At 35.4% G+C, this 14,543-nt stretch overlaps 4 protein-coding genes across 6 annotated transcripts in view; all 4 read right to left on the minus strand.

The window, feature by feature from the left end:
* Nucleotides 1–2,469, minus strand: part of LOC106181457 (alpha-1,6-mannosylglycoprotein 6-beta-N-acetylglucosaminyltransferase A) — a 33,567-nt gene extending 31,098 nt beyond the window's left edge. For 2 of the 3 annotated variants that reach the window (XM_087004411.1, XM_013565836.2), the window contains exon 1: nt 2,345–2,469. The gene's annotated coding sequence lies outside the window, so the exon portion shown is untranslated. Of the gene's footprint in view, nt 1–2,088; nt 2,215–2,344 lie in introns of those variants that run through there. The other variant, XM_087004410.1, reaches the window with a different exon arrangement.
* A 326-nt stretch (nt 2,470–2,795) lies between these two features.
* LOC106181459 (marginal zone B- and B1-cell-specific protein) lies at nt 2,796–7,564 on the minus strand. Its single transcript, XM_013565840.2, has 4 exons — nt 7,192–7,564; nt 6,780–6,898; nt 5,996–6,100; nt 2,796–5,048 (listed from the first exon to the last, which is right to left on the minus strand). Exons 1-4 carry the CDS (start codon nt 7,390–7,392, stop codon nt 4,700–4,702), a joined length of 774 nt encoding a protein of 257 aa, XP_013421294.2. The 5' UTR covers nt 7,393–7,564; the 3' UTR covers nt 2,796–4,699.
* A 2,134-nt stretch (nt 7,565–9,698) lies between these two features.
* On the minus strand, nt 9,699–10,682 carry LOC147763516 (uncharacterized). Its single transcript, XM_087006470.1, has 2 exons — nt 10,378–10,682; nt 9,699–10,003 (listed from the first exon to the last, which is right to left on the minus strand). The coding sequence occupies exons 1-2, from the start codon at nt 10,525–10,527 to the stop codon at nt 9,779–9,781; spliced, it is 375 nt and encodes a 124-aa protein (XP_086862596.1). The 5' UTR covers nt 10,528–10,682; the 3' UTR covers nt 9,699–9,778.
* A 504-nt stretch (nt 10,683–11,186) lies between these two features.
* LOC147763517 (uncharacterized) lies at nt 11,187–14,158 on the minus strand. The gene is made up of 6 exons (XM_087003259.1): nt 14,155–14,158; nt 13,093–13,317; nt 12,322–12,539; nt 11,985–12,057; nt 11,480–11,544; nt 11,187–11,267 (listed from the first exon to the last, which is right to left on the minus strand). Exons 1-6 carry the CDS (start codon nt 14,156–14,158, stop codon nt 11,187–11,189), a joined length of 666 nt encoding a protein of 221 aa, XP_086859385.1.
* Nucleotides 14,159–14,543: the final 385 nt, after the last annotated feature.

Below are 14,543 nucleotides of genomic sequence, written 5' to 3' on the forward strand. Positions count from 1 at the left end.
TTAAAGAAAGATATAGGGATACTAGTAACTTTATAATAGGGAGTTCAGCTAGCAAATCAGCTAAGTTTCCTGGTTTTCAAAATTGTTGCTTGCCTCTCAAGTTGCACACTGCTGAAAAGTCTACCAGTTCTGTCATCCACCGCAAAGTGAAGAAGGTAAGATTCAGCACATTTCTGTTGTTTGGGAATCCATTGCACTGAAGACTGCTTTAATTTGTCATTAACCGAATGTGTGAATTACACTAACAGTGACCTACACTAATATCTTTCTAGCACTAGCACATGTGGTACAAATGAAACAATGTAAATAGGCGTGCTAACACACAAATTTCCATGCTAGTGCAAATGACATTTGATTTGATTTCACTCATCACCTGGTTCACAAGAGAGAAGGTGCTATTATGACTGTCTTCATTTAAGCCTCTGCAGGTGTGTTTGACAGTAAATGTGTTTACGAAACTGGAATATTATCCCCACCAACCTGAATCTATAGCTGAATCTTCGCTTTTCAGCAACAAGTGGTATCAAGCTTATTACCTCTGGTAAAACTTTCGTTTGCACGCTAGTACATGTACATGTTCAATTTTGCTTCACATTCCACTACAATAGTGTACAAAAAAGAAGAGGTAGCAGAAACATATTATTTTAAACCATAACCATACATAATAGTACTTATAGTAAGATCAAATAAGTTGTAAACATACAATGTGAAGTAAAGGTTTGCATACACATGCTAGCATGCTGTTTTGCCTTGGCACTTGAAGAGGTAGAGATCGGGTTTATCTAGATCATGTCTGCTTATTGGTCCCCCTTATCTGCTTAGTTTGAAATAATGGTATTTATGGTCAAAATTCACTCCACAGAAGTGGTAAACAAATATCCATTAATGGCCAAACAATACAAGAATGATATAATAAAGTAAAATAAAACTGGTGACGGCAATGTTATTGGTAGTAAAAACCCTTTGAAGGGGAGAGGCAAGGTTGACCCAAAGAATTACCCTTCAACAGAGGTAAAATATTATGATTACAAAAGATCCAAGTTACAAAAATATATTGAATATTGTGAGACAGTCAATAGAAGAGACATTTGATACAACAATTAAAATCCTGTATGCAGTATCTACACATAACACAATGGTGGTTGATTCAGATTAGTAGGACATATTTATTTTGCGGATTCCATACTAAAATCTGGGTCACTCAGATATAAACAAATGAAGGCATAATGCTATACAGTAAATGGATGTATGTGTAGCTCTATATATACGGTATACTACTAGTAGCAAAAAAAAAATGAATGTGTTTGCAGTTCCTATTTTTCAGTTTCTGGTGTGTACTGGATGTGCTAACGCATGAAACCAAAGGCTGAAAAGAGTGTAAAATGAAAGCCAACAAGTTTTATCGTGGATAGAGTCATGTGTAAGGCAAGATTTATTTGCTATACAAGTAAGACCACCGTGAAATCAAGTACACGCAAAATAAAACAAAAAAAGGACTTCTGAATGATCCACGTAGGTCAAATAATGACCAGTCTGTGCCGTAAACTTTTTAGCTTACTGGTCATTCTGACCACCAGTTTCCTAAAATCTACTTGTATGAATCAGGATTCACTGGTCCAAATATTAGCTTTACAGGTGTGTGCGATAGATGTTAGGTTGTATAAAAATGTGAGAGCTCCCTAACCACGGTGGATGCACAAACTGGTAATCATTTTACAACTTTTTAGATATTTGCTTTCATGTCAGTACAGCCAGTACATATCTGAAACCGAAAATAGGAGTGCTAACGCGTGAATTTCGTGCTATACGGTATCCCTGTATAACAGATTCAGAAGTTTATTGACAATCGCCCTACATCCGGGCATGATCAAATACAAATACAAGAAGTAATCCGCAGAGTGATTACCATATACAGTTTGATATACCTTATATAATGTCTAGACTAAAGCAGGGAAAGTACAAGTACTACTCAATAAAGATCAATAATAGGGATAACAAAACAAAAAAAAACAAACATATTATCCTTCACAGCCTCCGATCCACTGAAAACAAACTGCGTAGCCTGATAGCACCATTACACACACTTACAGGTGTTAGTTTCCCTGAGCTACAAAATATATCGATCACGAAGTTGGTGGGGGTGCGAGCATCAGGCGAACTGAGTTCAGGTCATCGTCAGGTGAGCGTGAAGACCCTTTTACTGCAACTGCCCCCAAGGCGATCCAGATACTGTACATGTGAGACTGTATGATGTTTTAAATATAATAAAATACAAGTTAGTGTAAGGAGTTGATGTTATGGGGCTATGTAGGATTTTAAAAATCTAGAAATTTGCAATATTTACCTTGCAACTACCGTTTTCTCAAGGTACTTCCGCCATCTTGTTGGTGTTGTAACCATGTAGGTGTTCCCAAAAGATCTCAACTAACACAATGGATCACAATGCGTAGGCGCATCTGACTCTGAGCCTTCCTAGTTTCAAACTCCGTTCACTACTGTCGTTTCATCTTGAATTTGTTCACAGTAAGGAATATTGTAACTAGATTAGGCAATGGTCCTTATTTGGCATTAAATTGTGCCGCTACTGCCAGAAGTCGATGTGCATTTTACGAAAGAAAATCCTGACAATCCAAGATACCTTTTGAATTAGACAAAGCAATGGACAAGAGCTAGAATATTCAAAGATTCCTTAAAATTATACCAAAGAAAAATAAATCACTTTTTATGAAAAACAAAAATCTCACTGATAATAATTTCAATTTGAAGTGATCGATTCAAGAGAAAATTCCAAAAAATTGTTTCAAATATTTATTCACAATTAAGTTTATACACTGTATGCACTATGATAATGTAATGCTAAAAGTAACACTGACAATTCACCAAGTATTCAAATTTATAAACAACTCCAGAAATACAAACATTTAAAAAGTTTCCCTTGAATATAAAAAATGGCAGTTTTTATTAAGTAGATTTACATTGTTGTATAAGGAGTACATGTAAGTACTGGTATATAAACATGCAGATCAAATGATTGCCAAATGCTAAGCTATTAAAGCCTCAAGTAAATAACATCCAAATGCATAAGTCTGTAACTAAAGACTCCAAAAAAAGCTTCTTCTAGTTTCAACTGCCAGAGGACTAATCTCTTAATTAAAAAAGTTAATGCTAGAAACGTACGTTATAAAATTATCATATAGTAGACACAAAAGCTGAAATATATGACTGCACCTAATTTTTATCTTCATTTTCTTTTTGTCTGTCATATATGTAAGTCCGGACCACATCTAAGTAAAATAATCAAATAATCTAACTGATAATCTAAAGATGATAATCTACTGTTACATTCAGTTCAATATTTAAATGTCTCTACTCATTTCTTATAACATGCTACATATCCAGTTTCTATTCATTGCACACATTAATTATTTATGATGTCACATTCATCCTGGACCACAGCATCAGTGATGCTTTTGTATTGTATTTGCCTTTATGTTACAGCTGAAACTGCCTCCAATAAAACTTACATAATCTCAATAAATTGACCAAAAGGGACATCACCTCTTCATATGAAATCCATTTTTCACAATAATACACTATGAGAAATGTAATAAATTCTATTTTATCACCAAAACAGCAGTTATCACAATTATTCTAGAATCTGTGCTGGCCATTGGACTATGTGACCTCTACAGATGGCTACCAAAAAAAATTTTTTTAGAAAAGAACCAGGAACTAACTTTGAATGTTGGAACGGATTCATTAACCTTTGGCAAGTAAGGGAAAATTGTCCTTTATCCCAAGAAAATCCCCTTTTTTGGCCAAAATGAACAGATGTTATCCCTTTAGGTACACATGGATATTATAATTATCCACCACTTGCTGAAAAAAATTACCCAAAAGTACTACAACTGAAATGATCATTGAATGCTTGAAAAATCAGCATACATAAACATCCACAAATTTAAAATATTTCATTATGCTTTACATCAAATGCTTGACATATTCTCCTTTGGCTTAGGAAGAAACTACAACATAAGCTATCACATAAAACATGACAGGCTGGTCCCAACATTATAAAAGATCTCTTTCATCATGTGTAATAAATTTACCATTTTTATATAATGGATTCTTTATATAACTCATCATAACTTATTCCCCATAATTATCAACATGTGTTGAAAATCATCAAATGTCAATTGTTCTTGTAAAATAGAAACAACACAACAGGTTAAACACAGAATAAAGGAACACTACATTTGATATTCTGAAACATTATAGTCTTGCAAATGTTTTTTCAACATTACAAAAATAAAGTTGACCAACCAAAATGAAGACCAATGCCATTAAATCTGCATGTTTCTAATGAATCTTGTTCAGCAAGGATGAAATATCCCAGGCCCGTAGCCAGGGGGGGTTCGGGGGGTTAGAAAGAACCGCCCCTTTTCCTGGGAAAAGGTCCACTCTGGGTAAAATTTGATCTAGGTACATGATGTTTATATGGAAAAAGGTCCACTTTTTCAGAAAACGAACCCCCCTTTTGAAATTGCTGGCTACGGGCCTGTATCCCAATGTATCAAAATGTATAAATCATGTAAGAATATAATCAGTAATCTCATTACATTAAATTTGCCAGACATGGAATGTAATTTCTACTTTTCACATTAATGATAAACAGTGTTTGTCTAGAGAGAGAAAAATCTCATAGCTCATCTTTTGTGTCTGCTTGGTTTGTGTGAATTGTCTTTTCTTCTTTCTGTTTCTCTTTTTCAGCATTTTTCTTGTTTTTTGCTGCTGCCATCTTGTTTTCAGCCTCTCTCTTTAAGTTTTCTGATTCTTTAGCCCTGGATTTATTGTCTCTATCCTTTTTTTGTGGTCTGTCATCTTCCTCCTTTTTCTTTGGAACCACTTTCTTAGTTTTAATTTTGCAATAACCTCTGATGCCTTTTCCATGGCACAAGTAATTTTCGATATCACTTTTTTTCTTCCACCTATCATATAATTCATCTTCCCCGAGTTCTCCAACATAAGCTGAGCACATTTCACGCATTCTAGAAATAAAAAAGGAAAAATATGACACAATAAAATGTATTCTCAATTTTATTAATTAATTCCTACGACCTGCCACTGAAATCTTCCTTCTTTTATATGTGAAAATTTTATAAAGATGCTGAATTCTGTATAAAACATTCATTAAAAAGAAAATTATATATAAGACTTTTCTTTTTTTTTTTTACCCCTGTTAAATATGCTCTTCACCCATGGCCATGTACACAAACCAAACCCTTCTCATTTTCCATCTACTTAATAAATAATCATAACCAAAAAAGCAATCAGGGAGCTCAGAGAACAGGTCTTTGTCAGGGTAGCTCAATTCTCATAAATAATGGATTACCACCTAAATCTAATCAATTCTAAGTTAGCCCATTTCTGATTTCTGAAAATTCAGTTTTTGGAGAACCACAGAAATTACCACTCTTTATGTAAGTCAAGTAACTAAACATGGTGCACCACTAGGACAATAGCAAGCATGGTGATGAGAAAGAAAATGGTCTCAGGCATATAATATAACAATTAATGCTTGCTCTCTTTTTGGAAAATAGTGGACTTGTAGTCCCTCTGCTCATGACTTTTCACATGATCCTGCGGCAAGCTGAAGTGGAGGGAGGGGGCAACTAATAGAAGTGAATATAATCCCTCATGGGTAATAAATCCACTAAAATGCATTTCTTGTAAAATACACTTATTTGACAAACGTTAAAAACATTCAATACACCCATCAAAATACTTATTATAGATTATTCAGATGACCAAAACAAAAATTCACATTTTTTTTATATGCAAAAAAAAAAAAAAAAAAAAAAAAAACTGTGTGATCAAAAAAGTCATTCTAATAGAAACAAATATTAAGTCAGTGTTTACTCTGCCATCACACTTTCACCAAATCACCACACCACATTTGACTTCACAATATTATAAAAAAAGTACAGAACTCTACCTTCCAGGCCACCTTCCTCCTCCTTGCATCACACCAGGAGCATCTGCTGTCTCAAATCCTGGGGCTGACATGCGTCGTACACCATTGATTTCTTTGACACCTACACTGAAAGTTCAACATATAAAATTCAATTTTGGTTTAAAAAGACTGTCATTTTGTGTGTGTGTATGTGTGTGTGTGTTTGTGTGTGTGTGTGTGCATGCACGTGCGTGCACACGCATGCTTTAAAACTAAAGCATGTATGACAACAGCTTTGAATTGAAAAGCTAAGATTATATTGAGATTACATGGCATTAGTGTAAAAATTGTTATAAACATAATGAAAATACAACCAAAATACATTTAATAATGAATTTGAAGAAAGTTGACATGTCTGATCATTGCAACTAATATTAAAATAGACAAAATGCCACCAATGGTTTCAAACAGCACAACTAAAAACAATTGGTAGGGGTGATTTATATGCATTACAGGGAGTATTCCATGCAACTTTTTTTTTTTTTTTTTTTTTTTTTTTTTTGTGCAACAAATGTTGCACAACTATATATTGAATTATTACCTGAAGCTAGGTAAGGTGAATCGTCAAACCACATTAATCAAATCTTGTTCTACTAACAATGTGCTTCATAATCCATTACAATCCAATCAATTTACAAAAAAATTACATTACACAGAAAAGACGCAAGCAGAAGAGATTTTTTAAATACAGATTAAGGAAGTAACTGCTACTAGTGGTGTGATAATATTTACAGCATTTTGTTTTAAATTGTTTCCCATTACTTACTTCTCAAAGGGGTCAGTGCAAATCTGGTCAACTATGTCGATAACATCAGATTCTGGAAGGCTTCCCCCTTTCTTTAAGGATTTTCTATTTTTGTGTTCCTTATCAAACCTCTCGTTGAACTAAAAGTAAAAGTGACCTTATCTACAAAAACGCCTACATGTACATGTACGTAGTGCAATATCAAGTTAAATAAAAGAATGGATTTACATCCATAATACTATATTAGTAGGAAGTGATTCCAAAGACCCAAGAAGCCAATTAACCATAAAAAAAAACAAAAAAATCCTCGATATGAATCATTGTTTGCTTGGGAACATATGAAGCTGATCTTTTAAATGAGAGAGAGAAGGGAGGGGAGAGACGTGCTAATTTTTAATTTTTTAGGGTCTTTGATTAAAACTACACCACCTACTTTTGCTGCTATGATTCTACAAGCATCACACTTCAAATCCGCCGGCATAAAAGGGCTGTAGGTGTCTTCGTCGTCCAGTGTCGGGGTCTCAAAACTGATGCTTCCTCCCTCCATGTTCCCGTCCATTTTCGCACCCATTGCCAAAACAGCGGGTGTCCACAGGCCAAGGAAGCAGACGAAGCAAGCAAAAAAGAGCTCCATGTCTTCGCAGCTGTCTCAGATCACCTAAAATCTACACATAAACCTTAGAACATAAACTGCACTACACATGTATTGAACGTATTGGTTGTCATTATCGAATCAAATACAGACACGACGAGCAAATGCAAGCCGCTGGCAAGAGCAGCAGGTGTTGCACTTCCGGTAAGTGGTAGAGTGTCTATGTAAGCGCTTATGATTTTCTTCTGACCGGTCAATGGCCCAGGTCACTGGACATAAAATTTTAATGACATTTATCTGGCTAAGGAACTTATTATTTCTTGTGACAATGAGCAGGAATGATTTGAAAAATGCTATAAGAGCCGAGCAGTAAAAGAATTTGGCATATGTTTAATTTCTACACCTTAAAGCGAGTTGAAGGGGAGGGGTCAGGGCTCGCCGGGCTACTACTACCCCGTGCATGTAGGGTCTACTGTATAACTGTTCAGAATTTTTAGCTCGTAGTTACAAGCGTACTAGCATTTAGCACTCTTACATGTATCTATGGTTTCAGATATGTGCTATTAAGCACATATCGTGCTAGGGTGTCTTATATAACAGCAAAAATATGTTCTTGAAGTCACGGCCCGTGGATATAGCGTTTCATTTCATTCGTGATTAATGGATGAACTTTAATAAATGAATAAATAATGATAGGCCTAGATGTCTGAAAAAATCAAACATTTACATTTGATCCACCCTTTTTAACTCAAATGTTTTTTTAAACAATGTGATCTGATTTTATTTTATCTACAAAATTAGTCTCCTCGACACATACATTTAAATGTCCTATTCTAAAGTTGTTTGAGTAAAATAAAGTCCAACTGATTTCAAATTCAATCCCAGTAACAAATTAGTCAGCAACGTCATTTTTATTATTAGTTTTCCATTATGATCTCTTTGAATGCACACTACCAAAGCATTAGGCCCTACTAATCTCCTTATGAAACATTGCCGACTTTAATAATGTTTTTATTCGTCTCGATGCATCTAAATGAACAGTCTCCATCACGGCGATCTATGAGTGCATCATATATGACCACTAGCTCACTGACGGTCCCAGTTTTTTTTTCCTCTGGGGGCCGGGGAGGCAAAAGGATAAATGTGAAAAATGTAGTAGGCTAATGAAAGCGTAGACGGTGCTGCGAGCAACAGTAAAGAAGGTTTAAAATTAAATCTGTATGTTGATGTTTTGTGTTTAAAAACAGATAAAACAAGTAATTTTTTTTCAGTGATTTAAGTTACTAGATTTAGGTTGCTAGACTAGAATGTTTTAGGGCCTATATATTGAGAATCGGCGCAAGTTGATTTATTTTTCCGACAATCTCTCTCTCTGGTGACACTTTCGATGTACACTGAAATCGGGACACTTCAGCACTATTTCAGTCAATTTTTACAGGTGTGTAATTGAATGCATTCTGGCGTGCGGTTCGAATTATAATATGGTATAGCGGAACAACTGGGGAGGAAAGAAAGAAAGTAACCAACGCTGTAAAAACTGCAAGCAAGATTATCGGGCAGGATCTAACCAAGCTGGATGATATTTTTAAAGACAGAATGGAGAAAAGAACCGTCAATACCATGGAAGACTCTTTTCATCCTGCATCATCACTTTTTACGTTTTTTACCAAGCAATAGTAGACTTTTAACTTTTAAAGGCAGTAAGTGTTTTTTAAACAGCTTTTATCCAAGTGCAGTGACGCATTTTAATTTGATCTTAAAACTAAATCCTTAATTTATCTATTGTATTACTTTTACTCTGTATATTATCAAACTTGCTCCAAAAGGAAAATGATTTCCGATTTTATAATTGGCTAAATAAACTCTTATCTTATCTTATCTATATTTTATGGGCACATTAGGGAAGAAAAAAGTCAGGACATGTACCGTAGTAACTCCGTGCACACATTTTTAAAAATGTACTGCGCGTAAAAGGGAGAAAAAATCCAGAATTTTATGTCTACTCAGCCTTGGGAGTTTTACCCCTTGCCTAAAGTCAGCTTGTGTACATACACAAAGGCCAGCCCCTTCACATCTGAGTGTTATAGCAGTTCGTTTTAAAATATTTCAAATCTTTTAATCATTTCAAAAAATGACAACAAAAGAGTTGTGCCAGAAACGAACTTCTTTAATGTGAGCTTTTTGATCATATTCTATGTAAATTATCGTGTGCTATATACATTTAAATAATATTTATATGGAAACAGGTTTAACACAGTTGAATGGTAATAAAATTAACCCCTCTCAACCCCCTCCTACCCTCCCTTCCCCAATAATCTGAAAAAAACGTAAAATTTGTGTTCGGCTTTGAAATGATTGTTAGATATTAGAGTTTGAAGCTGTGCTATTGTAAATCTCCTACGCCTCTTCCACAACTCGCAATGTCAACTTAAAAGCAGTGGTAACGGAAAACGCCCTTCTTCTTATTGCGACCCTTCCTGCCTTTCTTGTTGCCTTTCTTGTCCTTTGCAGTCTGGGGCTTTGCTGCCAACAGCACGTCGGCTTTTGGATCTTTGTCCTCCACGTGGCCAAGTTTTGCAGATGCAACGTTTTCAGTGGTGTCCGCGAGAACGGTAATTGGCATCTCCTCAGTAAGGCATGTATCGATAGGAGGCTGTAACAGACCAATGTGCAATAATGTATACTTTCCTTTACAAAAAAAGTCCTATAGGATCCTATAAGATCCCACAGGATTCTATAGAAAATTGGCCCATTTTCCTTTAGGATCCTATAGGATCTTATTAGATCCTGTAGGACTTTTTTGTTAAGGTTTTGAGTATGCAATTTACTGCTGGCCTGCTGATGCAAAACCATGCTTCAGTATTTATTTACGCTTCTTAGATGTTGGATTTGTTTAAATCTAATTACTCCATAATTTAGAAAGATATTGCATACGATATTGAAATTAATCCACTTTAATAATTCAACATGAAGAGCACAAAGTACTGAATTTCATTTGTACACGGCCTGCGTTATTCATTTGCCAACCTCTTTCTTCTCTTCCTCCAGAATGGCTGTCTCAGGGACAACTGTGCTGTCGTCTGCTGAGCCTGCCTCAGCCTGAATGCTGGTGTCTTCAAGGATGGCATTGGGCTTCTCGTCCATGGAGAGGGCAATGTCTTCCAGTCTCTTGAGCATGGCCCCATCTCCTTCGTCGCCATCTTCCTTTGGAAATACCTTGATTAAAAGCTGTGTCTGAAAAATACACTAGCTTAATGCAAAATGTTACATGTACATGTACATTGTATAACCCATATTAATGATCTTCCTAATTTTATGGTTGTGCATTATGCTTTCCAAATTCCAGTCCATGATTTAGCAACAGACCAATATACATGGTGCGGCTAGGTTGTGTTTAATACGATGTCAACAATAAAACCAATAATATTGCGATATAACAAAGAAAGAAAGAGGAAATCAAAACATTTTTTACGCAAAATGATATATCTATTTACAAACCTCCTTTGTCATCAAGGATTCCAGAACGTCTGCCTTTGGAGGATCCGTGCGATCTTTATTTGCACGCACATCTTCTGTAACAGAGAAAACGATAAGACTGGTAACAGTTTACGAAATTTCAAAAACAAAGATGAAAACTGCAAACGATTTTTTTAACGATGTTTTATTTATTTATTTACTTATTTTATTTGAGTTATGTTATTTATTAAGAAGAAAAGAAGGGACATGATCAGAAAAATATACAATGGTAGCTGGAACAGGACAGTTGAAAAGCTGACAATTTTTAAATACAAGAAAAGTGACATTTCTACTCGAATCATTTTTGCTGAAAAAAAGATTCACGGACCTTCCATTTGACGAAGCTTTTCTTTCATCTGGTTTATCTCGTCTTCAAGGCGTTTCAGGTGGGAAGTATCAGTCTGTAATAAGAACCAAGCTGTTTTCAATGCATAGAAAAAAATTTCCGGCCAACAAACAATCCATTTCAATTGATGGAGATATCTGGTGTTAACAGATATATTGTACACGTTTGCGAGTTGCCCAAATATCATTAGATTTAAAAAGAATAAAACCATGACAGATGAATGGACCGACAACAAACACAAAATGGAACCATTAACGAATCGTTTACCTTTTCTTCTTCGACGTGGACAGGTTTTGTACCGCTTTTGTCCCCTCCTGCAGGAGTATCTGCATCTATAATGTAACATTTTTATTTAAGTTAACAAATAAGGGAAATGAGAAATAGCTGAGAATTAAAGTATCACAGGCAAAAAAGTACACCGTTTCTATAAGGGTTACCCTAGGTTCTAGATTCCGGTATTTCCAGCTCGATCTTGATTTTATATATAACCCATATTAGCAATACTAGTAAAAATGACTCCAAGGTATATTTAATATTTACAAGCTAATTTTTACGTTGCTCTGACACTCAGGGTAATAAGGGTAGACATCAACATAGAATGATCGATTACAGAATAACAGAATATGCTATAATCAGGACTTTTAAAACGGATGACAAAATGCATGACAAAGACAGATCAACAATATTCAGCAAATAAACAACGGAATGTATTATTAAACGAAAACACACAATTCCAAATCACAAATCTATCTGCTTCTTTATTATTACAAACCTCCTGTTATCCTGATCACGATAGGCCCTACTTCTTCATATGTATTGCCCAGTCCTGTCAATCCATCAGGTGGCTGAATAATGAGTTAAAATTCAATGTAAAACTATGTAAACAATGTTACAATTTACTTAAAAGTAAATCTAATCGTAAAGGAGGGTCGTCGGATTGGGGGGGGGGGGGGGGGGGATAGTCCAAAATCCTGCATTCCCCCCCAAAATTATCATTAAAACTGGACGCAGTTGTCAACACAAGAAATGGTTGGCCGTACATCAAATGGAAATCGACCGCAAGGATTACATTATATAGGCATATATATTAAAGAACAGAAGGCCCTTACCTTTGCCCCCAGAAGTCCATTGAGTCTGTCAATTTCATCATGTTGACGAGATATGGTCAACATCAGTCCAGCAACACGATTCACCATTGCTTCTTTCTCCCATTTCAGCAGCTTTTTGTCCTCTTTCTCGTGTTGAAATTCTTTTTCTAATTGAGCCATTCTGATGGACAATTTGTCCATCCTTTCCGCGTTTATCTGGCGTTCGCTGCCCAAGAAATCTGAGAAAAGAATAAGTCGGTTTATACAGCAGCATAAGAGTACGGTCCCAGAACAGTCGCCGAGTCATTTAATTTCTTTAACCGTATAAAGTTTGACATCATGACAATAGAAAATCACTGTTTGGATTAAATAAATTGCTATTTATACTTGGTATAGTTATTTTGACGTTTTCCAAAATCTTTCTTTTTTTCTGTATTCAAGTTCAATCATCGGTTTGCTATTTATCCATTAAATGATATCATTTATTAGCGAAATATTAATCAAATATACTAAACTGATATTAAGGGTCAGGAAAAGAATATCTTCCAGGGGAAATTACCGCCTACAGTTCACTCCAACTACCAATAGCTTCTTCTACAAACCTTTGACAGAGTTGAAATGAATCACACACATACACACGCACGCACACACGCACGCGCGCGCACACACACACACACTCACACACACACAAACACACACACACACACAATAAATAAATAAACAAATAAATAAATAACTGTGAATCTATCCCTTAAACCGGAATGTTTGAACAATTTTTTAAGAATTACTTACCGATACGTTTCTCCAAATCCGCTATTTTGGAAGTAGTTATAGTTGTTATAGTATCTGCACATACGACAGCCTCTTTGGTGTTCTGGAGGGCACTTTTGTTCGTGTTCACTTTATTTAACACTTCATCCATTTGGCATTTCAATACCATAAGGTGGTGGTTAATTTTTGCACGTTCTAGTTCATTCGAAACCTCGATAGCTCCTTTCTTCCGAATCTTAAATAGACCTAAAATTGGCAAATTGGCACAGTTGAACATTGGGTTTTATTCCCTAGAATTAGGTTGTCTGTTTTTCTGATATGATTTTTACATTACTGCTACCCCTATTTTTTTTACATGTTTATGTCAACGAGTATGTAGTTGCCCCAATGTGTAAGTCGATTTTTTGTATTTCAACGTGTATCCCGTCCTCTCCAAGTTCTCCGAATTAATTATGTATTTACATTAAATGAGTTATGTAATTAAGAAAGTACCGAGAGTATTTTACTCGGATATGTAGAGGGCAATAGTAAATCAAATCCATTCTGCATGATGTTTAGAGATTTATATGCACACCAGCTCGCAGTGGCGGATTTAGTGGGATGTCAGGGAGGCCTGACCCGCCCCCTTCGATTTCTGAAAAAATCACACTAATATTTCCCCCTTGAAATTAGAATTTTGACCAGGTAAATCACAGATCTAAACCATACAAAATGGCACCGTTCGCGTACTAAAATACAAAAAAAAAAAAAAAAAAAATTCGGGCCCTTTTAATCCCACGCCAGGAGGGTGTCGACTTCCCATCCTCGGACCCCCCCCCCCCCCCTACAATCTTCAAATAATCCTGGATCCGCTCCTGAGCTCGAATAATTCTGTATCTTTGTGGGCAGTCCCATTATACGATAAATTCTTGGTCTTCCCGATTATATTCAATTATACCCTAAACAATTTATGTTCAGTAAATCAAATCGCATTTAAAGCATAGACAGAAGAAAAATGAGTAATACATTTCATCATATTTTTACATATGTTCGTATCTTACACTAAAAATATTTTGGTGAAAGAGAGCCAAAAAAATTACTCACCCATTGTCACGTATTCGGAAATTCTAAATTACCTTGGTAACGTGGTGATTGTGCTTATCAAGACAAGCCACGTTCATTATGGCGTCACGTTTTCTCACGTCATATTGTAATGAAATGGCGGCTTCGATTATGACGTCAACATTTAGAAGAGCGCTCTTTTTGCTGTACAACTGATACTTTTTAAGTTATTATCGTTTTATTATTTCTGCTGAAATGTTATATAGTAACGTGGGTGTCCATTTTATCCCATAGAATTTTATATACGATTTCATAAAACTATATTCAATATCATTCATTATTAATTTCTAGCTTGATGAATGCTCTATGTAAAGTACTTTAAAAATAAATCATTAGAATGAGGCCTTTGAAAATTTATGTTATGAATGAGA

This window comes from Lingula anatina, chromosome 2 (genome assembly GCF_051362555.1).
Source record: "Lingula anatina isolate TDL-2025a chromosome 2, LinAna3.0, whole genome shotgun sequence".
NCBI classification, from domain to species: domain Eukaryota; kingdom Metazoa; phylum Brachiopoda; class Lingulata; order Lingulida; family Lingulidae; genus Lingula; species Lingula anatina.